At 34.6% G+C, this 25,242-nt stretch overlaps 1 protein-coding gene across 2 annotated transcripts in view; it reads left to right on the plus strand.

Moving 5' to 3' along the window:
• Positions 1–25,242, plus strand: part of EDIL3 (EGF like repeats and discoidin domains 3) — a 393,873-nt gene that overhangs the window by 279,217 nt on the left and 89,414 nt on the right. For both annotated transcript variants that reach the window (XM_041753350.1, XM_041753351.1), the window contains 3 exons: positions 16,014–16,169; positions 17,572–17,716; positions 21,794–21,978. In XM_041753350.1, the coding sequence (XP_041609284.1) occupies positions 16,014–16,169; positions 17,572–17,716; positions 21,794–21,978 (486 nt within the window). The remainder of the gene's footprint in view (positions 1–16,013; positions 16,170–17,571; positions 17,717–21,793; positions 21,979–25,242) is intronic.

The following is a 25,242-nucleotide window of genomic DNA, read 5'->3' on the forward strand; positions in this document are numbered from 1 at the left end:
TTCCCTGTTGGCCCATACAGAAGACCAGAATTGTCCAATTAATTTATTAAGCCTAATATAAAAAAACAAATTAAATAGGGGCTCTTGGGTGGCTCAGTCAGTTAAGTATCTGCCTTTGGCTCAGGTCATGATCCCAGGGTCCAGGTTGAGCCCACATTGGGCTGTCTGCTCAGCGGGATGCTTGTTTCTCCCTCTTCCTCTGCCTGCCATTCCCCCTGTTTGTGCTCTCTCTCTCTGGCAAAGAAATAAATAAAATCATAAAAAAATGACAACAACAAATGAAATAGTGTATCATGCATATAAAAGGATTTTGAAAAGTAAAATTAAAGAAATAGGGTCTAATGTGCCTAATCAGGGTGAAATAAAGAATCATTTCATTCTTTTTATTGTTTTTCCACATTTGTAAATGAAAGTTCAGTTTTCCTCTTCTCTGGGAAAAATGGTAAGGATAACAAACAATCATCAAATGCTTAAAAATGCTAGGTAGGTAAGAGTAACATCATCTTTAATACTCAGGCAACCCTGTGTGTTAGATAACATCTTATTAGCATTGCATGGATAAAGAAATTCTGGTTTACAAAGGTTAAGAAACTTGCCCAAGGCCATGTTAGGAACAGTGGGGCACACCTAGCTTGCCAGCCTGACTTTTCAAAAACAAACATCTTGCTATTTAGTCCTGCCCTGAAGAAACAGAGCTTCTGTTGTTCCTTCTAGTATCTTCCAGTGGATGCAGGAAATTTTGGGTTTTAGAGGTCCTTTTTGCTGATCAGTGCGTAGAAAGGAGGCATCTTGCACATCCTACAGAGGTATGATACAGGGCTCCCAATTCCTGGGCTTTGCTTCTCTTTTGTTTCTCATCTTTCCAGTGTTTTTATAGCACCGCCATTCTTGCTGACCACTGAAAATGAGAGGTCCTGATCTCAGCAAGCCCAGTCCCAGATGTTGGTTTGTTGTGAAAAACTTGACCTCAAATTTCAGGATTTGTTTGCTCATAAATGTATTCAGAAGGTTAAAACATATTAGAGCACTTTACCTTCCATATATTATTCAAAAATAATTAAATATTTGAGGGTAGTCCCATAACTCCCATAGAAATACAATGCAAATTACAAATTAATCCTTACTATAGAAATACAGAAGCAAGTAGAAGAATTAGAAGGTATTATTTGCTTCTTCTAGAGTGACTTCACTGCATGGAATCTTTTGTATCCAGTGACATTTCAGCTTGCCCGAAATTAGATAATCTGCTTGGCCCCCTTAGTAACGTTCTTAGCAGCTACCTGTAGGTCTTGAGTAACAATTTCATCATAAGGACAAATAGCCAAGCACTGTTTAGTTTGTCTGTTTATGCAAAATTTTTGAATCATGAAGTCCTCAAAGCCATGAAATGTAAGTCATTTTGTTATTGTTCAAAGCCGATTCTGATATATTCCAATATGGGAATACAATTTAACTTCTGAAATCTATTTATTTTATTCTATTTTCGAAACACAGATGTAAGTTTGTACTTATTTTAAATCTAGAAGAACACAAAGAATATAGAAAGTTATTACTTGATAATCACTGCTACATCTGTGTCCCGGAGCTTTCCAGGCTGTCTATTTAGCCCTCTTATTGCTTTTTTTGGTTAATTCATTCATATTCCACAATACTAGAAAATAATATCCTAGAAATCTTGCCATCTTTTGTGCTACAGCATATGTTTACTTTGTAGACTTTTTTCTTTAGTACATGAAAATGAAGATTATCATTGTATTCTGCTTCCCACAAGTACTTTTTAAGTTTTTATTGTGTGATATTTGGTTTTTGTCTTAATGTTTAATTGATCCCGTGTCAGCTTTTAAAATTTCAGGACACTTGCTGCTACTACCAATAATATCTTCATAAGTGGGAAACTATAGAGTGTTCCCATAGCAAAACGTGGAAATTATCCTACTGACACTGTTGCTGTTTGCATGCTACAAATGATACGATGAATTAAGAGAAATCAGAGAGCACACGGAAGGATGATGTAGTCTTTCCTGCCGACTAATCCTTCACTGTCCTGGGCAGTGATACTGGCATCAGGAAACTCTCAGTTTTAGTAAAGACTATCCATAAAGTAATTGGAGATCCCGTTTTTACTTTTGTTTGTAGCTATATTGTTGTTATTATATTGATTTACTCAGCACTGTCCTCAGCCACGTTCACTCTGAAGTCCCCTCAGTGAGGTGGTTAAAGCAGAGGAGAACATTCACGTGGATCCTACATGGAACTTCCTCCCACATAAGAGCTGTTGCCACCTACAGGAATGTAAGAAAGTCAAGTCTCGCCCTCAGCCTCCCTCGCCCCTCTCCCTTTATAGCATATTCACTTGTGCCCCTGTGCTTAGGCAGCAAGAATTTTTTTTTTCTTTTTGGTAGCATCTCAGGATTCTTTGAAAAGTAAAGATTAGCAGGGTGACCTTATTTTCATTAATTCTAATGGATTTTTATTGGCATTAGCATTAGTTTCTTGAGATCATTTTCTCTTTTTATTCCTCCTGTTTCTTCTCTAACTTCTCCTATCTGGGCTACACAGTTTCTCTATTTTTCTTCTCCCTCCCTCCCTTCCATCTTTTTACTGAATCTTTCCGGATTGACGGGCTTTTTATGAAAAATGACTCCTTTAATTTTTGGCCTAGCCATATGAAGTAACCAAGAAAGAGACAAAAATCTAAAATTCAGAGCATATGAATTAAAATTTATACTTCAGACCGTAGAACTTTATTTATGAGAGTTCTACACTCCTATTATATATGCTACTCCATCGAACTTAATATAGAAGTAGAAGTCTTTAAACAAAATAGCCACAGTTCCATTCACTTCTGAATGTGAAGCTGTGAATGTCGGAGCATGTGAAGAAAGTCTACCCACAGCAAGTACCAAGAGAGTTGAGTACCATATAGTGAGAGCCCTTTAGAAGCAGGTGGAAACACAGAGGAAACTTTCATGCTAGGCCAGGACTCTTGGAACAACCAACAGATCACACCCATGACAGTGTATTGCTTCTGTTGCATGCTGTTCAGTGAATGAGGTGTTTCACTTTGATTGGAAGCTTTACCAGGTGCAAGGAATCATAAAGTGATTATTGTTTTATGTCTGTTCACGTGTGCTGTTTCCCATCTCTTTTTAAACAAGGTGGTTAAATGAATTGAACACATGTCAAACACTCAGCCTGGCCAACACTCAGAATAGCGAAAGACAGTTGAGAAGCCCTCTTCTTTGGAGCTTCAGAACTAAATACTTGGTTAGCTAATAAAAATTGATTTAAAAAAATTTAAATTCTGTTTCATGTTTCTTGGATGAACCACACTCATAGAACATGATTAAAACTTCAGTTTTTATTTCTTTGCTTAAACATACTGGTGAAGTTAATAAAGCATAGAATCCTAGATATCGATATCTTAGATAATAGTTATTAATCATTTCCCCAGTATTATTGTTTGTTTTCAGTAATTTGCCTTTCTGAGGTTTTTTCAAAGCTTTTTCATGTTTTCATAGGCAAAAAAACCCCTCTCCTTTCCCGGTTACATTTTAGCAATTATGCTTAACTAAATTACATAATTAAAATAACAAGCACAGCTTGAAAAAAACAGGTTGGAGAACAAATGCAACTGACTCTTGGTGAGCGTGCAGCTCAGCCAGCAAGAATGGGGGTGGTGGGCCCCACCAAGAACAGCCCAACGTGCCAGAGGTGGGAGCATGCTTAACAGTGGGAACAGAGAGCATTCATTGATCGGGTTTTTGGTGACATGGAGATTGTTTAGAGAAATTCTATTATAGCAACTAGGACCAGTCATGTCAAAACTATAAGCCACGCACTGTTGCTGAGTTGCTCCTTTCTCCTTGATGTACTTCAAACAAACGTGTTCCTCCTCAGGCATATTCACCATGCTTCCCACCACTGAGGTCTCCACAGAACATGTTAAAGAGGGATTCAATAAAATGCATTTATAAGATAATGTGAAAGAAAGGGAGAGTTCTAATTCTGTGTTGTTTTTAACAAGAAGCTTCTAGTGATAATGTTCCTGATTTGTTTGTTTGTTTTAACCCCATAAGTGATAGTCTTTACAATCCAAATATTTAAAACTGCCTGGGAGGCCCAAGTTATTTCTCATATCACACAAAACAGATGGTTACCTCTTCTTTTTGCTTGAAGCTTACTTGTATTCCAACACTCTACCCAAAAGGCCTCCTAGGAGGATTGTCTTCACTGTGAACTGTGTGTGCTTCAATGAGGCTGATTATGAACAAAAGGGCGAATTTTTAAAAATCTCATTTACAGATATAAAAGTTTAAATACTATCAGTGCAAAATCATTATTTGGAAATTTCAAATAAATTTCTGTACTCACATACTTCCAGATACTTGGTGTTAGGAAAAAAGAGCTTATTGAGTGTATGGAGGGTTTGTTTTTTTTTTTTTTCATTTTCATTCACCAGAGGTAGAATGCTAGTACATAAAATAAAATCTCTGATAAGATAAAAGTATTATGAATAATGACAATTTACAAGTTTAGGTTCTCTAATTTCTCAATTACATATTTTCTTTATAATAATCACATGAGGAATAAGGTTTTTAACTCAATAGAAGGACCTGTGATGTTCAAGTGAAAGACTCATTTCTTGAAGTTGAAACGTGGTTATAGTTTGGTGGTTCTTCCTTTAAGAAATGTTTTTCTTTTAGTTTACGCATGAATATATGCATATTTAATATACAGTAACAGCAAATTCCTCATGTTGTATTTTTAGCAATTCTAATGATGGAATATATAGAAGTCTCATCCTGTCTAGAAGATCCTTTTATTAATCTTTCACCTAATGCTTTTATTATTTATATGATAATCAAAAATCCTCATCATTAAAAAAGAAAAAATAATACTTCAAAAATTTCTATTCACTACCACTTAGTAATCAATTTAAACAAATTGCCTGTTTCATGCAAATTATGAAAACATTGGTATATAATGATTTCTACAAAATGTCATTATTATATAAGTACCATATATTTACATAATACTCTGATGTGATATGCTAATCTTCAAATCTTCATTTTTATACAGAAGCCCACAAACTACTGCTTGTTTGTGCCTCGATAATCATGAAGTAAATGACGACTAAGTGTTTGATTTTTAACATGATTTTCCTAAGAATAAGCTATGAATCAGGCATTTATTTTTCTTGCTAGTTGATCTTATCAAATTAAATAAATGAGATCATTAAACTGAGTTGGCTTTAATATCTTAGCAGCCTAAGGAAGCAAACCAAAACCTAAGCCCATAATGCCTCGAGGGTAAAAAATCAAAACCTTATGGACAACCAATCACATCAGCTAACCAGGCTTTCCCAAATAATGCAACTGGTTAAGCTATAGCCTATCTAATAATTTCCTTGCTTTGCTTCAACCTCTTCCCCATAAAAGGCTTTCCCCTAGCCCTTATTGGCAGGGCACTCCCACCACTTCTGGATTGGTGCTGCCCCATTTGAATTGATTTTTGCTCAAATAGACTCTTTAAAAAAATGTTAATATGCTTCAGTTTACCTTTTAACAGTCTTCAGTTGGTAAGTGTTTCCTAAAGTTTCCTCAAAAAGGAGTTCTTCGTCTTCCACTTCCCAAGCATTACACCATTTAAAAAACTGAATGCTTCCTTTCAATTAAATAAAACAATATAGTAATTCCTTTTTGCAAACTGTGTTTGCATTTTATGTTTGGATTATTGTTATGTAGTGACACCAGCTACCAGTCAGACTCGCACTTGAAGGTATTACTTAAGTATATCACAATTTCTGGTAACAAGCTTGAGGTGGAGGAAAACAATTAGCTATTCATAAAGCTACTTTTAAAGCCAGTTGCTTATTTAATACAAGCTTTCGCTTAAATGACAACCACAAATAATTTTAAGTATGTCATTATATAAATAAATATGTTTAAAATGCTTATGCACTATATTTTATATTAGGTAGTGAGTCCAGAAAATATTTTGTACTATTACGTAGGGTGGTCATAAGTCATTGTCTTTGAGAAGAGAGGAATACAGGGAAGGAACTAATGATCCCTTCCCCCACTCAGGATACCATTTGCCAGCACTGATTTGATGAGGAACCTCTTCATTTCTTGGTATTATTACTCATTCCCTACCTTTTTTCCTCAGTCCTCATCCCTTACAGAAACCCAGCACAGTAAAGCTGACGTGTGACCTGTCATTTCATTCTTCCTATGTTGATTTAGACAAGCAAATTATTGGAAAGTGCGTGATGTTATGTTGTATATGTTTATTTTTAAACTTATGTGAATGGTATTTTGTATATTTCAATATGCTTTTTCACATATTCTTGTGTTTGTCAGATAGTTACGTAAAATCCAGCTCACCATTTCTGGCTCTTAGAAAGTATGGCTGTGTTAATTTGCGTAAGAATACACACACATCCATGCATGTTCACACACATGCATTTTCTATTTTAAATCTCTTATACCTCTAGGGATATTCACTTAAACTGCCTTCTTTGCTAACATAAAAAAATCTACAGTAAATATGTGTGTACATTTCTCATTGAACACTTAGGCCACAAGTTTTCAGTAATAGGCCACAGTTCTTCAGGAATAATGCCCCAAAGCAGGTTGCTTCATTTTGCTAACGACTAACAGGTTGAAGTAACTATACCAGTTGATATATCATTAGAGGAATACCTCACCAGTACTTGATATTATCTTACATTTTTGTTTTGCCACTCTCTTGGCTAGCAATTACTGTCTTTTACTTAATTTGCACTTACTAAATTAATAGTGAGAGTTTGGCTCTTGCTCTTTCCTTTCTCTAAATTGCTTTTTAATATCCTTTACTCCATGTTCTATTAGTTTCATCTCGCGCGCGCGTGTGTGTGTGTGTGTGTGTCTGTGTTTCTGTAAAAACACTTTGTATATTTTAGATCAGTACTTCTCAATTGCATATGCAGCTCACATAACCTTTGTGAAAGGAGGGGATCCCAAAGTACTTATTCAGGAACTTCACAGGTCCACACTAGTTCCATAATAACTCTAAAACATTCTTTGTCATTCTCACTGTATTAATATTTGCACGGATGCCACAAAACAACAGTGCTTAGAACTGCTGGTTCCTTAGCACAAATCAATAGACTAGCACCAAACGGTCCTAGTAGTCATTTTATCTATCTCCATCATGCACATGTTGGGGTAAAAATTTAAAGAAATTCAGCTCATTTAAGAATGTCCTTGATGAAGCATTAATGATCATTAATTTTATTAAATGCCAGTCCTTGCTGTGTATTTAATATTATGCACAATCCAATGGAAATTATACAGAAAGCACTTCTAATGAGTTTGGAAGTGTGATGATTATCTCAAGGAAAAGCACTTGGGAGACTGTGTGAGTTGCAAGCTGAACTACTCCCTCCCTTTTTTTATAGTTTATTTTTATTTTCTTTATACATTTGTTTATTTATTTGAGAGACAGAGTGAGGGCCAGAGGGGCAGAGGGAGAGAATCTTAAGCAGACACCATACCCAGCACAGAGCCTGACACAGGGTTCAATCCTATGACCCTGAGATCATGACCTGAGCTGAAATCAAGAGTCGAACGTTTAACCAACTGAGCCTCAGTCACTCCTACCCCCTCCTTTTTAAATATCATGTTTACTTTAAGGAACAAATTTTACAAACCATGACTATTCATATCTGGATACTTGGCAGATATTGCCTTGAAAATGAGCAAAGTAGTCCTGCCACATTAAGGAACATAGCTGACAGCATTTGTTGCTAGTGACAAAATTTGAAATTTCAAGTGAAAATTAGAATTTTGGAAAACATGTAAGTACTAATGTGAGCTTGATAGCTTCTAATACTTAAAGACTTTTCTGATAAAATTGGTGGTGATATTAATGAATGTAACTTTTTGATATTATATAATTAAATGTGTTGATATTTAGAAACTCTTCATAGGTCAGTGACACCATATTTTCCAAATGGTCATTTCCTAATGGTACAAAACCACGCATAGGTAGGAAATCTATTTAAAGTGCAAGATAAAAAAATAAAAAATAAATAAAAAAATAAAGTGCAAGATAAACCAATGAATTTTAACTTAACAAATATAAAAAGTCCATTGATAGAATTCAGATTCCACATGGCAACTAAAATTTAAAACTACTGTCAAATTTGGATGTGCTAGCAAGGAAGCCTATACATGTTAACGGGAAAGATTATTAAAATAGTCCTTTCTTTTCTACATATCTCTATGAAGCTGTGCTTTCTTCATTTACCTCAGCCAAAAAATATTTTGTAATAGATTGAATGCAGAAGCAAATACAAGAAGATATGAGTATCTTCTCTTAAGCTAGATACTCCAGAGATTTGTAAAAATGAAAATAACCTTTCAACATTTTTAGTTTGGGACAACATAGTTATTTTTTATAAAAATATGTTGTTTTTGTTAAAATGTATTGGGTTTATTATTGTTATTTTTAAATTAATTAATAAATGTGTTTTTAATTTGTCAGTTTCAATTTTAATATATTAAGTATATTATATATACTTCATATATTAATATATATAATGTGTATATACATATATATTACATACATATCTCTCACAATGCTGTGTGTGAGTGCATTTGCTCCTTGGGTCCTTCAGTAATTTTTAAGAGTAAAGGAGTCCTGAGACCTAAAAGTTTGCACACTATCATACTAAAAAAGCCCCTGTCCGTTTTAGACATTACAAATCTCTCCTTTCCAGCTGTCACCTTTCTATTAACTTTACGTGTAATATACTTGGGCGAATAGAAACCTTTAATATGGTGCAGGTGGGAGCCAATTTCATTTTTCCCTTCACATTTCATGTTTTTCTGGTCTTCTTGAGAATAGCATCTTCAACTCTGAGGTCACTAAAATATGTTACTACATTTTCTTCTATTAGATGAATAGTGTACTTTTCACATTTGGCTCTTAGTACATTACAATCCAACCTTGTTTTTCTCTATATAGAATATCAATTTTCCCACCATTATTTAGTAAATCTGGCCTTTCTCCTCTGACTTGTAAAGCTTCCTAAAGTGTGAATATACATTCCAGCCTCTTCCTGGACCCCTTTTCTAATTCCAATTAGGTATTTTTCTGTCTCTAGGTTAGCACCACATTATTTTTAATTAAAATGATCTTGTGATGTCTTAATATATGGCTAATTTCGCCCATTTTTCATATCTTTTCCAAGATTCCTCTATGTATTTATAATGAAAACTTGGTTTTCTATGTATAATTTAAAATAGAATTATAGATTTTTAGATTAAATTTATCATAACACAGAATATTGTCCTGGATTTTGATAAAAACTGCAGATTTACAAATAAAAGTGAGAAAATAAATTTATTATGTTGTCTTGTCCGTTAAAATGTATACAGTCTTCCATTATGTCTTTTGGTTAAAAAATATTTTCCATAGGTATTTTATAATTACTTTCACTATTATAAATAACATTTATTATCAATCTTTTATTTTTACTTTCATTATATTTATTTCATTGTTTTTATATTTTGAATAGATAAGACATCACATACTTCCAAGTTTTAAAGGAGTATGTACAGTACTGTCAAAATTATTCTTCCCTCTTCTCTGCCCCGGCTGTTTACCTCCTTTTGAAGATACCATTGTTAACCAGTTTTTTGTTTTTGCTTTCAGAGACATTATAACCCTGTACAAGAAAATATGTATATGTATTATTTGCCGTTTACAGTAGTATAAACAGAAGTATGCAGTACACATTGTTCTATTGCCAACATCTTACTGCTTTTTCCATATAATTTCCAGATAACTGTAGATATTCTTCTTTGATACCACACCAAAACTTGACAAGCAGTAATTTCTTAAATCATATACTAGGAGCTCTCTTTTTCTCTCTTCCTCTCCCTCACTCTGTTGCTCTTCTCCTCCCACCTTCCCCCATTCTTGTTCTTTTGCTTTACAATGCAATAGTATTCTATTTTCTGGTCTTTTCCATTATAAAATGACTTAGATCCCTATTGATAGACATTTTAAATTGTTTGAAATTGTGTTCTGTGATACATAGGGCTGCAGGGAACAACTTTGTACCTACATCAATTTGCCTATGTATGATTATACTTGTAGGCTACATTCCTAGAATGAAATCACTGAGTTTAAGAAAATGTGAACTTGTCATTTCATTTCATGTCACTAAATTCATAAAAGTCCTTCATAAAAGACTGTCATTTATACTCCCACTAGGAATGTATAAGCTTGCCTCTTTCTTTACCCTTTAGCTAATATTGTGTAATATTTTGGAAATTATGAGTATCTTGGGGTAGATTTAATTTAATTTCTATTATGAGTAAGATTGACTATCTTTTTATATGTTGAAGCTCCATATGTATATCTTTTGATGTCCACCAACAAAATCCCTTGCCCATGTTTTTTCTACTGAGTTTTTGTTTTACCTATTAATATGCAAGATCTTCTAATATCTTTGATTAGTCAACTCTTTGCTATGATATGATTTGAAAACACTAATCCCAGTTGTCATTTGTATTTCATTTTACTTTGCCTTTTATCTTAGGGAAATTGTTAGTTTAAAAACATTTTTAAAACTAGTGCCATGATTAGAAAGTTTTTTTTAATATTTCATTTATTCATGAGAGACACACAGAGAGAGACAGAGACATAGTCAGAGGGAGAAGCAGGCTTCCTGTGGTGAGCCTGATGTGGGACTCATCTAAGGACCCTGGGATCACCACCTGAGCTGAAGGCTAAACCACTGAGCCACCCAAGAAACCCTGGTCCTTTGGTGGTTTATTTGTTTGTTTGTTTTTCATTTAAGTGTTTAAGTTACCTGGAATTTACTCTGGGATAAAAGGACAGATATTGATCTAAATTTATTTATTTAAGATGTCTACCAAATTATCCCAATCCAGTTGTTGAATATTCTATTTTTTCTCCACTTATTTGAGTATCGCTTATTTCATATATAAAGTTCCCTTACATAGTGGGGTCTATTTATTGATTTTCTACTCTGTTTTATTGATTTGTCTGCTTTTACATGTGGCAGCATCACACTATTTATATTACATTTTCAATTAATTTCTGATAAAGATTAAATATTGATCTCATATTAACTAAATTTGTAGAACTTTTCAATTCGTTTTTATTATTTTTGCTTCCTTGAATTCTCAGATTCAATTGTTGTATTATCTGCCAGTATGGACAATCTCTGTATCCCATTCTACTGCCTTCTGGAAGGAGTTTCATAACCTGTCTTGGGCTACTAGTTTATTTTGCAGCTTTTGTCTCCTTGCTTGAAATCACCCCGTTGAAAACCTTATGTAGCTTAATTTTAAACTTTGATTATATTTTTCATCCCAGTATTTCCAATTAGTTCTGTTTTGTTTCAGTCTTATGTTTCAAAAATGTCTTTATCTTTTTAGAGAATTTTAAAAAAAATCTTAACCTTTCAGTTCTATTGGATTAGTTTTTTCTAGTACTAGTTCTGTTTTTGTTTTCTTCTTTTGATTACAATGCTTGGCAATTCTCAGAGTTTGTATGGCTATCTTGGCTAGTGATGTACCTGGAGGACAAAGTCAAACCATGCCTCTAATTTCAGCTATTCCAGGTGGGTTGCATTGGTGCAAAGAGGGGCCTCATGACAGAGTAATATTCTGTACTTACCCTGAATTTCTCTTCCCTCTGCTTCATTTGCCCCAGACACTGCTTTTCTCAGGATCTCCATCATTCTGTTTTACCTCCTTAGTGCAGAGACAGGGATGTGGAGTGCGGAGAAGGAAGCACACAGACCTATTAGTGACTGCAGATTCCCCATTCCAGCCTGGCCCACATTTCACCACTGCCTCCCCCTGGCAGTAGACTGGAACTGGGTAAATCAGGAAGGAGCCAGACTGCAAAATAGAATGAGAAAGGGCAAATTTAGAAAGCTCTTCCCAAGCCTGTTTCCCATCACTCGCCCTTGGAGTTCTCCCCACATCCCAAACATACAGACATGCACTGGGGTCTCAAAAACTCCTATCACACCAAGGATTTCTCATGAATTTTTATGTTAGAGTTTGATAAATCTTTGTGCCTACTCTTCAACTTTCAAACCTGGAATATCTCACGTGCTGGATTCAAGAGAGAGGGCTAGTATTCCATGCTTATTGCTGTCTTGTCAGGAATATATGAATTTTCCTTTTTTCCCCACATTGGAGCTATGGCTGGATTCACACATGCTCGCGTGCACGCACACACCCATACGCACACACACACACACTTAAACCTAGTAGCCCTAAATGTCTTAACAGTGCATAGCTTTGGAATTTGTTTTCAAAGGTATTTTCATATGGTTGTTGGGATTATCAGCTCTAATAAATACAGTATACCTCTCCAAGTCCAAATTCCCTAACATCAAATAGTTAAGATGGAAAAAAAAATGCTTCTTTTCATTTGAACAACAACAAAAACTAAAAACCAATCCCAGAAGCAAATGTTCCAAGAGATTGGTGGCAGGTGTTATTAAGTTTTTACATGCATTACATCATATAATCTTCACATGTAATAATTCTATTAAAATCCCTTTTACAAGGGAGGAAATTAAATTTCAGAAAACTTAGACAAGTTGTCCAAGATTATACTGGTGGGAAATGACAAAAGCCAGGGCTGAAGCTGTCAATTCTTTTTTGCCTTCTCCCTGGCCTTTCAATGGGTTCTAGGCATTCTGGATCCAGATTATAATTCTTAATATTTATATTCATACCACGGGCACCATTCATTCAAAATACCTTAGAATGCACTTCTTTTTTTTTTATTTTTCACTTCTTTTTTTTTCTAAGGGCATGCAATCTACCTACTTCCCAGTAGAATAATAATTTCTCTGAAACCAGGTAAATAAATGAAAACAATTCATTGTGTATTTGATTAGCTAACAAGTTCAGGGAGTAATTTTGGAATTTCTGATGTAATCCCTGGTAGACCTTTAACATAGTGTTTGGAGTGGTTCATACAGGCAGAATGAACAGATTAAAGGCAGTTCATCTTTTATCCAATGTCATTTTACAGAGATTGTAACATAAGGTTGGAATGGTATGAAAGAGGATTACTTGCAGCAAGTTGGGTGGTGGAGATGTTTCTAAAATCATGCATTGCCTTCTTCCAAGACTCAGTTGATTTCCCACAGCAATATAGATCCCTGATATTAAATTGGAGTGTTACCATGATAGTGAAATCTTAGCTATCTTACACAGAATATCTTATTACCCGAGCTTAGGAGTACTGGGTATAGGAGAACTCAAAAGTCTAAAACCTAGTAAGTGTTAGTAATTCCAGAACCTGTGTTCTATAAAATTTATATTTAATGAAAACAGCCTTGATATTTAATTACAAATACTGACTAAAATTAGATACAACCCAAGTTGAGTGCTGCTTTATTATCTGGAATTCCAGCTCCCTGAGATATACACTCAGAGCTTATAAATATTAGAGTAAATAGGGATCTTTTAAAATATCATTTCAAATGATTTAGAAAGAAACATGTACTCAAATTTTTATTTTCTGATTGTTATACTTCCACAATTTAAGCTTTAGAAAATGAGTCTACAGCTCATCAGCCAAAACTCTAGCAGAGATAATTTGGCTGTCTATAAGAGGTATAAACAAGATAATTGAAACAAGATAAAAGATAATTGAAAAGGAATGTTCAGCAATATCAAGGGTGGAATTTGGCTTCCAAAATGGGAGGAAAACATGAATCAAAGTGCCCAGTATTTGTGTTGTATGTATTAAAATGTTTAAGACTATGAAGAATCTCAGATTTAAAAAAGAAGAAGATCATATGTAAGATTTGGAACAATGTTGCTCTTCCATAGCAATGTGCAGATTAGTACATAGGAAAAATAACCTAACATATTGAAATAAAGTATCTTTTGGAGGTTACCTATTCTAAACTCATAGTTAAAATTCCCAAATCAATCTTCAGAGAACTAGGTGAGATAAATGTTAAGAGTAATAGGTAAAATTTACCTTCATAGAGAATATTCTTATTTGAGCCTCCAAACAAGAGAGTGGGACATAAAATCTATTCATGGCAATAATGTTGATGTCAGAATATTGAAATGAGAAAAGTAAAACTGAGCAGCTGAGTCAGCTTACTCAGCATTGTTGCAAAAGAAAGGGGGTCAAAGACCCAGAATTTAACAAAAATGTTTCTTGTAAGTTCCATATTACAAGAATGAAGAAGTTCTTCTCACCAGTTAGAAGCTGGGGACTATCCCACCCTAGTTCTTTAACTCTTCAAAATTCCAGCTTTATACATGAGTCAAGACTGCCTTCTCACAAGAGAATTGTCTTGTGAATACTGACTGAGAAGGATTTTCATGATATGAGACTGGGAAACTCAGAATGAAGAGGAAGGTAGACCTTGCCATGTTGGCAAATATTCAAAAGCCTAAAAGAACATCTGCTGCGTGAAGGATTCAGGATTGCCCCTAACACACTCAAAACTCAAAATCTATAAATCCAGGGAAATAAAAATTGTAGGCCTTTAATAAGTCACAGTGATTGTATGGGGGTGGGAAGGTTTTAAGGATTGCTTTCTTAGTTCTGATTTTTAACTTTTTGAATGTGTAACATGAATATATATTTAGCATACAGTTTATATATGCTATATTTATAGTGATTTATAGAGGAGCTGTTTTCCTCATGCACATGCTCTACAAATGTTAACTCTTAGTCTCATCACAAAGTGAAAAATCCTCGTCACTTGCATGAATCTGAAAATTTTCTCATTTTCTTTGGGAAATGATATCTGAATTATTAACTTAATGTTATCATATAAGACATTTAAATTATTCTGATTTGTAATTGGTGAGAAGGGAGCTCTATAGCAATTTGTCAAGAACATTTGAGACAGTACCTTTGTACTTAGTTTAAGATTTTATAAACATCATTAAGGGCATTCTAGAGGGAATAGAATTATTTTTTAAAGATTTACTTATTTATTTGAAAGAAAGAGTGAACGCAGGTGGGAAGAGGGTCAGAGAGAGGGAGAGAAGCAGATCTCCTGAGCACAAAGCCCCATGGGGGCTCTATCCCACAACCCATAAGATCATGATCCCAAGCCAAGATCAAGAGTCCGATGCTCAAGTGACTGAGCCACCTAGGCACCCTGCAAATATAACAATTTTAATGTTTGCCATATATGAAGAAAGTATTTTTCTTACCTTGCAGTATCTATTTATATATAGAATATCAAAGGAGCTCCCTATTTAACTATGAAAAGAATATTAAGAATTTTATTAGATAACTGCAACTCTTACAGTGAACTATTAGAAAGCGAGAATATATGGAGAGAAAATACCAGTTAGAACGTCTCCATATGGTGAAATGAAGAGAAAAGCAACTATGTGATGAAAAACGTCCATAACCCCTAGTGGAGACTACAGTATAAAGGTCTAGAAACTGAAGATACTTCTGTTTGGGTTTTTTGTTTGTTTTTGTCATTACTATTACCTTTACTTTTTTTTTTATTCTAGTATTCAGTGATCTCAGAGTGATTTTCATGTTTTCGTTTAAATGGAAATTTGTTGAAGCCAAAAGAACTTGAGACACATTAAAATAATGTTGATATTACTCTTTCAGAGTCAGTGAGGCAATTTTGACAAGATAATATTGCCATTTTTTTAGTTTACTAAGTCATATCTCCATATTGTAACCAACCAAATGTTCTTCATACTAATATTTTGGCAGCACATTGCCTTTTTCAAACTTTGCTCATAAATATTGCTTACTTAAAAAATATATTCCATTAGAGAAAGATTTTGAAGCTGAACTTGACATACATTTAATAATCATCTGAAAAAAATACAGGAAAATTGATATATTTTTGTATTATTTTAAATCTATACTAATAAATAAAAATGTTCTATTCTCAAAGTCAATATTGTTATCTTGAAAGCAGTAAGATTACCATTGCTTATGCCTTGTTTCCTCAGATAAATTTACAAAGAAAAATGAGAGTTACTGGTGTGATTACTCAAGGAGCTAAGAGAATTGGAAGTCCAGAGTATATAAAATCCTACAAAATCGCCTATAGTAATGATGGAAAAACTTGGGTGATGTACAAAGTAAAAGGCACCAATGAAGATATGGTAAGACTGACTTAACATATTTAACTTAAAAAATAAAATCCCATTAATAATCATTGATTGCCAAATATTTACAGAGTCTTCAACAGAAGCTTTATGTTGTTGCAAAAAAATCTGTGATTTTTTAAAAATTGAACTAGTGTGGTGTAGGGTGTAAGGAGTTTTTCCAAGTTATAAATGTACAGTGGCTACCATTTAAGATTTTCTCAGATTTTAATTGTTGGCTGTATAAACACTTTATCACAATGTTAGCATAGCTCTGTGTATGACAATTAATTTTTATCTTAAAAATAGTTAGCTTTCAATTTCATTTTATTGCTTTGACATATTAGCACTCTCCTTAATCATATACGTACAGATCAAAATTACTATTTTTGAAGAAAAAAAATTTTAACAAAACTACCAAGTGATAGAAAAGATGTATGTTTTTATACTTCATATTAAAAAACAATTTTGTTATTTAGCAGAATACAATATTTTAGAGAAAATGAATATAATATTCAGTGTCTACTTTGCCTTTTCATATAATAGTCCCAATTTTTTATCAAATTTTCCTCTAAAGCTTTAATTTTAAAAATATCAAGACTGCAGCCCATCCCATTTAAACCAAGTGGTTATAACCAGACTCTAATAAATTTTATGACAGATTTTTTTTAATGCTTTCTTAAGTGAAATCAAATAAAGCTTTCTGGTTACCAGGTTATGAAAAGTAAAACAAGAATGAAATTTTAAAGAATTAAAAATAGCAATTTTAGCATTTAATTTTTAGAGGAAAGCACTGTTTTTTCACGATAGACAGATAGATAGATAGTATAGATAGTGTGTGTATATATATATATATATATATATATATATATATATATACTTTGATTCTCTCACCCAGTGATCTGGGACTGACTGATAAGAAAGTAATCTTGAGGAATCAGACCCTGAAGCCTCCTAAATCTGATCATAGTGTTAGAGAGACTGAGTGATTAGAAAGTATTAGTGAAGACTGTTTCCTACAGAAAAACAAACAAACAAAAACCACCTATAAATACTAAGTAGCAGCCTGAACAGCTAGACCCAGATTAAGTTGAGAGGCTTAAGGTACTCATGTCTCAAAAAAATAAAGAAGCACCCCCCTGGCTCTGAAGAACTGATCTTAAAATCAACGGGACCATCATAGTAACCTATAGATTATGCCACAGATGACAGTGATTTATAGCTTCCATTAGGATTTTTATCTATAGGTTTCATATTCACTACTGAGGGCGAGGTGCTTCCTAAATGCTCCTGATCCCCAAATTACTTAATCCAATTTTTGAAGCCTTACATTGGGTAGGATATAAGATCAATATAGGAAACTAGGTTAAGAAGCCATTAGAAGTAATAATTTTAAACTCTCTACTATCTCTTTACCCAGGTTTTTCGTGGAAATGTTGATAACAACACACCCTATGCTAACTCTTTCACACCCCCGATAAAAGCTCAGTATGTAAGACTCTATCCTCAAGTTTGTCGGAGACACTGCACTTTGAGAATGGAGCTTCTTGGTTGTGAGCTATCAGGTGAGTCTCATATTATATATTTCTGTATACTCTTTAAAGAAAAAAAATACATTTGTATGTAGTCTACTACTAATTTGCTATCTCCCAACGCTCATAGACTTTAATTTCTGCTACAAAAGGTCTAGGGTATGATTCACTGAGAGTGTGTGTGTGTGTGTGTGTGTGTGTGTGTGTAGAATAAACAAGTTTTAGAACATGCTACAGAATAGAATTAATGTAGAGGGAGCAGTGTATTTCAAAGAAAGTACAACAAATACTCACTGGAAACTTTTGTCAAGTTTAAATGTGTCTTGTTGTTAGGAGTAACTATGATTTATATTTTGTGACAAAAGTTCAGTAAAAACTGGAATCTGTCTGACCTCATAAATTGCAGTTATGTTTGGGTTCTATGGCTTAGGAAAGTAAGCTTTATCTTTGTCTATCCACCAGAAGAACTTGGTTTTGTTTTGTTTAGGTTTTATGAAACATGTAAATTTATCATTCCTCCCCGGGAAGTAATACTTCAAAACCATGATAGCTACTATAAATTCATTCTGAGATCATTCTTATCTAGCAACCTGCTTATTGTACAAACAGTGATTATCCAGCTCAAAGATAAATCTATCAAAGGATTCAGAGTTAAATAATTCTTGTCTTCCAGGAGCATCGGTACTAGATATAAAGATGAAGACTTAATGTGTGGATCTCACAGTGGTCCCATTTCAATATAGCTAGATTCTGAACTAAACAAAAAACCTTGTCTAGGCATTTCACTGTGCTATTTTTTTGGTGCCTGTACTTGTATTTCTAGCATCAACATTTAAACACTATCTTTACCACTATGGCCTGAGATTATTTGTTCAAACAGCTGTTTTGGAGAAAGCCAAAAATTCATGTGTGCCCCCCTTTTCAGCATGAAAGACTTTCTCAGGCTGACGGTAATGCCATTTGGTTAAGAGTAGGCGGACACATCTCTCCAAATGGACAACTGAGATCTTTATATTCGTTTCAAGAGGTTGCACAGGCATTAAAATGCATGCTTTATTTCTGTTTCCCTTTTTAGGTTTATTTGTGATGCCGAGAAAGAGAATGATTTTTAAGCAAATAAAAGTTACTATTAAAAACAGCCAAACTTTATGTGAGCTCATTACATTTAAGGGAATTAGAGACATTTGGCCAGATGAGTGAATCTATTTTAAGGATTACATTTTCATTCTATATATGGGTGTCTTTTACAAAGTAACCAACATATGGTTTTAGTACCATTAATATCCTAACAATGATGTTTCCTTTATTTTGGTAATTCGGACCAGCTTGTTCATGGCCAGAAATCTCAACAGAATCATTGCTGTGCAGTGTTTATATTACTTGTCACTCTATCATCACAGGCCAGTGTCATCCCTAAGTCATTCATCATAAAGCAATCAAGAAGAAGCCAAGCCCCATGGTTTTTAGTTGTTTAACATCACCTTCCCCAATTTTCCAGTCTCTTGATTCATGAGGGTCAGTCTATCTTACATGGCACAGTTACATTCCCAAGGTATGAATATATTTTACTTTCAGGTTTTACAGGAAGTTACACCTGACACTTTACAGATTTTATGTTCTTAAAAAGAAGCCATACCCCATCTCCCAATTCCACAAATTGATTTCAAACTTGCATGCAGAGGATAAAATCTCTCACTGGATGCTTTTAAAAACTAGGGCTATAGAAATAATCTTTTTTTGTTAATACTTCATTTTGTTTAGGTGCTGTCCATTCTGGTAAAAGTGTTAATTAATCTACACATATGAAATCATGTGGATGAGAAGGAACATTTGTGATGTGAGGCAAATTGGCAGAGAGGCTAGCTATAACACTTGGAAATAAACAGTAATATAATGTGCCAAATTATTTCCCACCATCCACTGCAACACTGTAAAGCACAAGCTGCCTTACTGTATTCAATAAGCTGTTATAAGATCTCTCAGCCTTTCTAGAAGATCAACAGTTAATCTTTTCCCAGACACTTAAAAAAGAAAATTCCCTAAATTCTCTAAAAGAGGTGTGATTTAAGATGGCTAGAATGAAATGAATCATGACTGTAATTAGAGGAGGTATAGTTATTAATTCATCCATTCTTTGAACAAATTATTCAGCACTTGCTCTGGGCTAGATACTAGACAACAGAGTGGGTATGAAATGAATTCTATGACTAAGCAGAAATGATCAACATTCCTTTTCTAACCAAGATTTCAAATATTATATTACAAAAGGAGAAAAACAGTTTCCCTTTCCCCTTGTGTCTTTCTGCAAGCCAGCCAGTTCTACAGAGACTCCAATATCAGGGCAAGGTGGGTGTGAGTGGGTTGATGGTCATAATAGAAAAGTCAGAAATCTATAATGCAGGCAATATCATGTTACCTTAGAACTGCCAGCAGATAAATGGTATGTCATTAAGACTTTGGAACTTCCTAGAATCTTTGAGATTTGTCATGCAATTTTTCTCCTCCAGAAGGTGGAGGTGGAGGCAAGCATGGAGAAGCCTCAAGAAGGCAGTGACTTAGATTGACTAGAACAGAAAGCGATTAATAGTAGTTAAGAATTATTTATCAATGAAGAGTTCTGAGCCTCCTCTCTTAGAGCCTTGGCTTAAAACAGCTTAGCTTCAGAAAATGCAGCCAAACCTACTACATTATTTAGTGCTCACTGATATGCTGATCTGGGGACTTAGCATTGTTATCTGTCAGAATGAGGTTTATGGAAATAATAAGCATAGCTAACATTTACTGAATGCTAGCTATATGCCAGACTGTTTCTAAATACTTTATTTAATTAATTTTTAGAACATTTTTTGAGTTAGTTTCAATTGCCACCATTTTACAGATGAGAAAACTGAGGCATGAAGTAGTTAAATCATGGGTAAAAGGCCACACAGAGAGTAAGTGGGAAACTAGTAGAGTACAAGGAGACAGCCTTGATTGGAGAGTCCCCTTTTTTCATATTGGTTTTCTTGATGATCAAACTCATTTTGTGTGTTCCTTGATCAAAATGTAGCAACTGTACATATGGAAGACTCAACCATTGACTAACATAATGATAGAATAATGGTATGAGCCTTATGAATGGAATTTTGTCACAGTTGCAACTCAAGATTGGGAAATTGTTGTAAGTTTCCTTGAGGAATTGTGTGTGTGTGTGTGTGTGTGTGTGTGCACGCACTCATAGGCATGCATGCATGCACCGGCACTTGTGGACACATCCACACAATATATCCACACAATTTCCCATTGACAGACAAAGCAAAATTTCATATCAGGTCAAATATGACAAAATATGTACCAAAATTGAAAAGTCTTTCAAAAGTACCCAATACTAGAGGTTATTGAGTACAATCTAAATGTAAGTTTTTATAAGAAAGCTTGTGCAGTAATGATTTTTGTTAGAATCACCTTATTCTCTTCTATTATATTATCTATTACTTTAAATTCTATACTTGCACAGTGTCTGGCACATGGTACACATCAAGTAGATATAAGCTTCCTCAATATCCAGGAGAACATTGTTGGTCTATAAGAATCAGTGATAAAGATGAACAGACATTTCTCAGAAAACAAAATACTGTCCAATTTGAAATATACTGGAGCAGCTTGTGAAAATGACTTTGTACTGAGGGAATTTTCATTTGCAGTATTATGGAAACAAATAAGAGAAAACCAAATATACTTTGTGAGAAAATGTTCTTTTTTAAAGACACAATGAAACTGTTGAAAACCAGGGAATAGTCATGAGGCTATCAGTAATGAGACAGGAGAGAGCCTTTCAGCCTTGTTTTCATTTTGCAAAATCATCTATCACAGAAAAGTAGTTTGAATTGTCTGCCTTGTTTTCAATTTTTCCAAAATATATTCAGACAAAATAGCCTGAATTGGCTATCTTGTTTTTCGATTTTATTCCAGATTTATTTCTGATTATAGCCTTTTCTGAATTTAGATGCTTTTTCTTTGGGGAAATGAATAGCATTATGCTTAAACTTCTTTTGCCCATCCAAAATGAACATAGAAAACTTCCAGGGTAATAAATTATTTTCTCATGGAGCCCTTCTCATTTTCTTTCAGGCTGTTCAGAGCCTCTGGGGATGAAATCAGGACATATACAAGACTATCAGATCACTGCCTCAAGCATCTTCAGGACTCTCAACATGGACATGTTCACTTGGGAACCAAGGAAGGCTCGGCTGGACAAACAGGGCAAAGTGAATGCCTGGACCTCTGGCCACAATGACCAGTCACAATGGTTACAGGTAATATTTTCAAAAACTGTTTCCCCTGTGCCTGTTCCTCTTCCTTAGGAGATTTCCTCTTGGTTAGATGAACATCAGAGCCCTTGCCTTCATTCTAATATAAATACATCTTCCTGTGGCTTACCGAAAACTGGTGAAACAAAAATTCCCTAGGAAGCCATATCCATGTGCTAGTTTTACTGTGACGTTGATTTATAGATGCTTCTGGCAGATTGATGCCGCCAATTGTACCAGATTGCAATATATATAGGTCAATTCAATCGATTATGAGAGTATTTGCATTTTAACTCTCATCTGTTCTAATGCTCTGTGTCAGTATTGGTTTGAAAGTGCCACAGCAGGATTCCATACCTCCCCGAAATCATGCTATTGACCTGCAGATTGTTCCCATAGAATCATGACTCCTGACTTATTAGCTCTTTACCTGTGGTTGCTAAGCAATGAAGCAATTTGATTACATTCTCATAAGAGAGCTTGCTTATAGAAGGAAAGCATAGACACTGCAGAGTCTATTTATCATTTGCAAATGAAGTGCGGTTATAGTCAGTGCTTTTTAAAAACAATCTTCTTGAAATGCATTTATTGTGGAGTACTTTTAAGGATGTACAAATTTGTTAATGTCTTCTGTGGCAAGGAAAAGTAAGACAGCTTAATTCCGTAATGAGGTCATTTTATTTGAAAGATATTAATTCTATTATTGATTTTTAGGCTGAATCCCTGAGTTTCAAAACTGTGGTAATTCACTACATTTCTGAAAATCACAAAAACTATTATAATAGCAGCAAACATTACCCCATATGGAACCAGATTTACCACCTGAGCCTGTTCTAAGTCACCTGAAATATCCAATAAAATCTTCTCAGTGAAAATAGTGGCTTTCCTCTTTACTTTCCCCTAACAGTCTATCTGGATCTCTACTGATCTGGAGGTTTATTGAGCTCTTCATTTCTCTTTCTTTCTTTCTTTCTTTCTTTCTTTCTTTCTTTCTTTTCTTTCTTTCTTTCTTAGCTCTTTAGTTAGCTATTGCATTAAGGATAATTATGTGTGTTTCTCCTTTTAATGTTTTTTAGGAGCTTTTTCAAGGAAAGGTCTATGTGAACACACACACACACACACACACACACACACACACAGTGTATTTCCCTTTTCGCCATACCCACTGCACCTCCCTGATCTAGGCTACCCCCTCACCTGGGTTTTGCAGAAACCTCCTAACCAACTTTCCTGTTTCTGGTCTCACTCTCTAAAAATCCATTTTCATAATGCAAATATGATTCTCTTACTCCCTTTCTAAAACCTTTCAATTACTCCCTAATCAGCCTCAGAATAAAGTGAAGATTTCTTAATATAGCCTGGAAGTTTTTGCAGGAGTTGGCCGCATTTCATTTCTTACCACACTCTTCTAAATACGCTTCAGTTTCTCAAACCAAATGTTCTCTCCTTCGATTCCTTTATAAATGTCCTCTTCCTAAAGGAAAAGAATAGAAAGAGTACCTCTCTCCCCGGCCGTGTGTGGCTGACGTCCTTCAGCTGCAGTTTGTATGTACTTTCCTCTGGGAAGGCTTTGCTACTACTACCAGCTGCCTCCTACCACAGTAGTACTCAGGGGAGAGCTGAGTGCTACTGTGTCCTCAGTGATTCTCTCACTGTCCATTATCACACTGTATTGGAAATTGTGTTCTCAACATTCAATTGTTTGCTCCAGGAGAGATGAAACCACATTTGTCTTTTGTGACTTTCTTAACTTGTCATCCAGTACCTAATTGAACGCCTTTTAAAACACCTGACACATGGTAGGCATTCAATAAGTATTTGTTGAATGAATGAATAAGTGGATAAATGGATAGTTCAAAGTATAATTCAGGGATCCCTGGGTGGCTCAGCGGTTTGGCGCCGCCTTCGGCACAGGGCATGATCCTGGAGACCTGGGATCAAGTCCCGCATCAGGCTCCCTGCATGGAGCCTGCTTCTCCCTCTGCCTGTGTCTCTGCCTCTCTCTCTCTCTCTCTCTCTCTCTCTCTCTGTCTCTCATGAATAAATAAATAAATAAAATCTTTAAAAAAGAAAAAAAATATAATTCAAGTTATTGATTTGGGCCCGGATGACATATAAGTTTGGTCTCCAATTGGTAATATCCGCAAATTTTAAAATAATATTTGAAATATAAATATAAAATCTATGTTAGGGATACCTGGATGACTCAGTCGGTTAAGTCTCTGACTCTTGGTCTCAGTGCAGGTGATCTCCTGGGTTGTGGAATCTAGCCTGTGTCAGGCTTCCGGCTAAGCAGGGAGTATGCTTGAGATTTTCTCCCTCTGCCCACGCCCCGCCCCACCACATACATGCTCAGGATCACACACATTGCTGTGTCTGTGATCACACATTACTCTCTCTAAATAAATAAATCTTTTAAAAATAGAATAAAATAAAGTCTCACGTTAAAAATCTAGTCTTTGTAATGCGGGAACTAAATTTTCGTAATTCATAGGAAATTCTCAAGTTCTCAATTTGAAGAAACCATGGAAAAACCTTTTTCCATTTGTTAAACTTGAATGGCAAAGTTAGCTGGTTCTTTGTTGCTGTATATGTTTTTAATTGGAAATATTTAGTTATATCTCAGATTAACTGGACTTTGCTAATATTATTTGTGAGTCATAATGCCATGTGAAATAAGACAAAAGATTTTATACCCCATAAGTAGCTCAAGACAGGGTAGGTAGACTTTCCTTAGAAAGATAAAATAAAACAAACATATTTTACATGAATCAGGTGTAATCTTCGATCCAAACCTCCATCCATCACTTTTTTTAAGATGGCTTTTCAACTGTCGTCTTAAAGTCACTTGCATGCTGAAGTTGATTCATTGTGTTGGCGACAGCTTTTCTGTCAACTCAAGGACCAGTTCTTCCAGTATATGTTTATTTTTTGTTGTATCAAGGCATAGTCAGGATCTCAAAGGCAAAGGTAAATTGACATCTTTTCTTATATTTATTTTTTTCTTTTTTGACATGCAAGAAAATGCTCCAGAATTGTGACTATTTTTAGTGTTTTCTCCTCAAGAGAATATAATCTGTTCAACTGTACCTTGTTATGCCTGTTAGTGTCTTTGTTGAAAATAAGATTAACACTTTTACAGATAGTGAATACAGTGATTTTGTTTTTGAATTACTGATATAGAGTCAGTTTTTATCCTTGTTTGAGACTTCTGAATTTGTAAGTTTTAGCTGTGTCTTTAACCAACCAAGATGCATCAGTTCTGAGAGA

The sequence above is a fragment of the Vulpes lagopus genome, chromosome 4 (genome assembly GCF_018345385.1).
Source record: "Vulpes lagopus strain Blue_001 chromosome 4, ASM1834538v1, whole genome shotgun sequence".
Lineage (NCBI taxonomy): Eukaryota > Metazoa > Chordata > Mammalia > Carnivora > Canidae > Vulpes > Vulpes lagopus.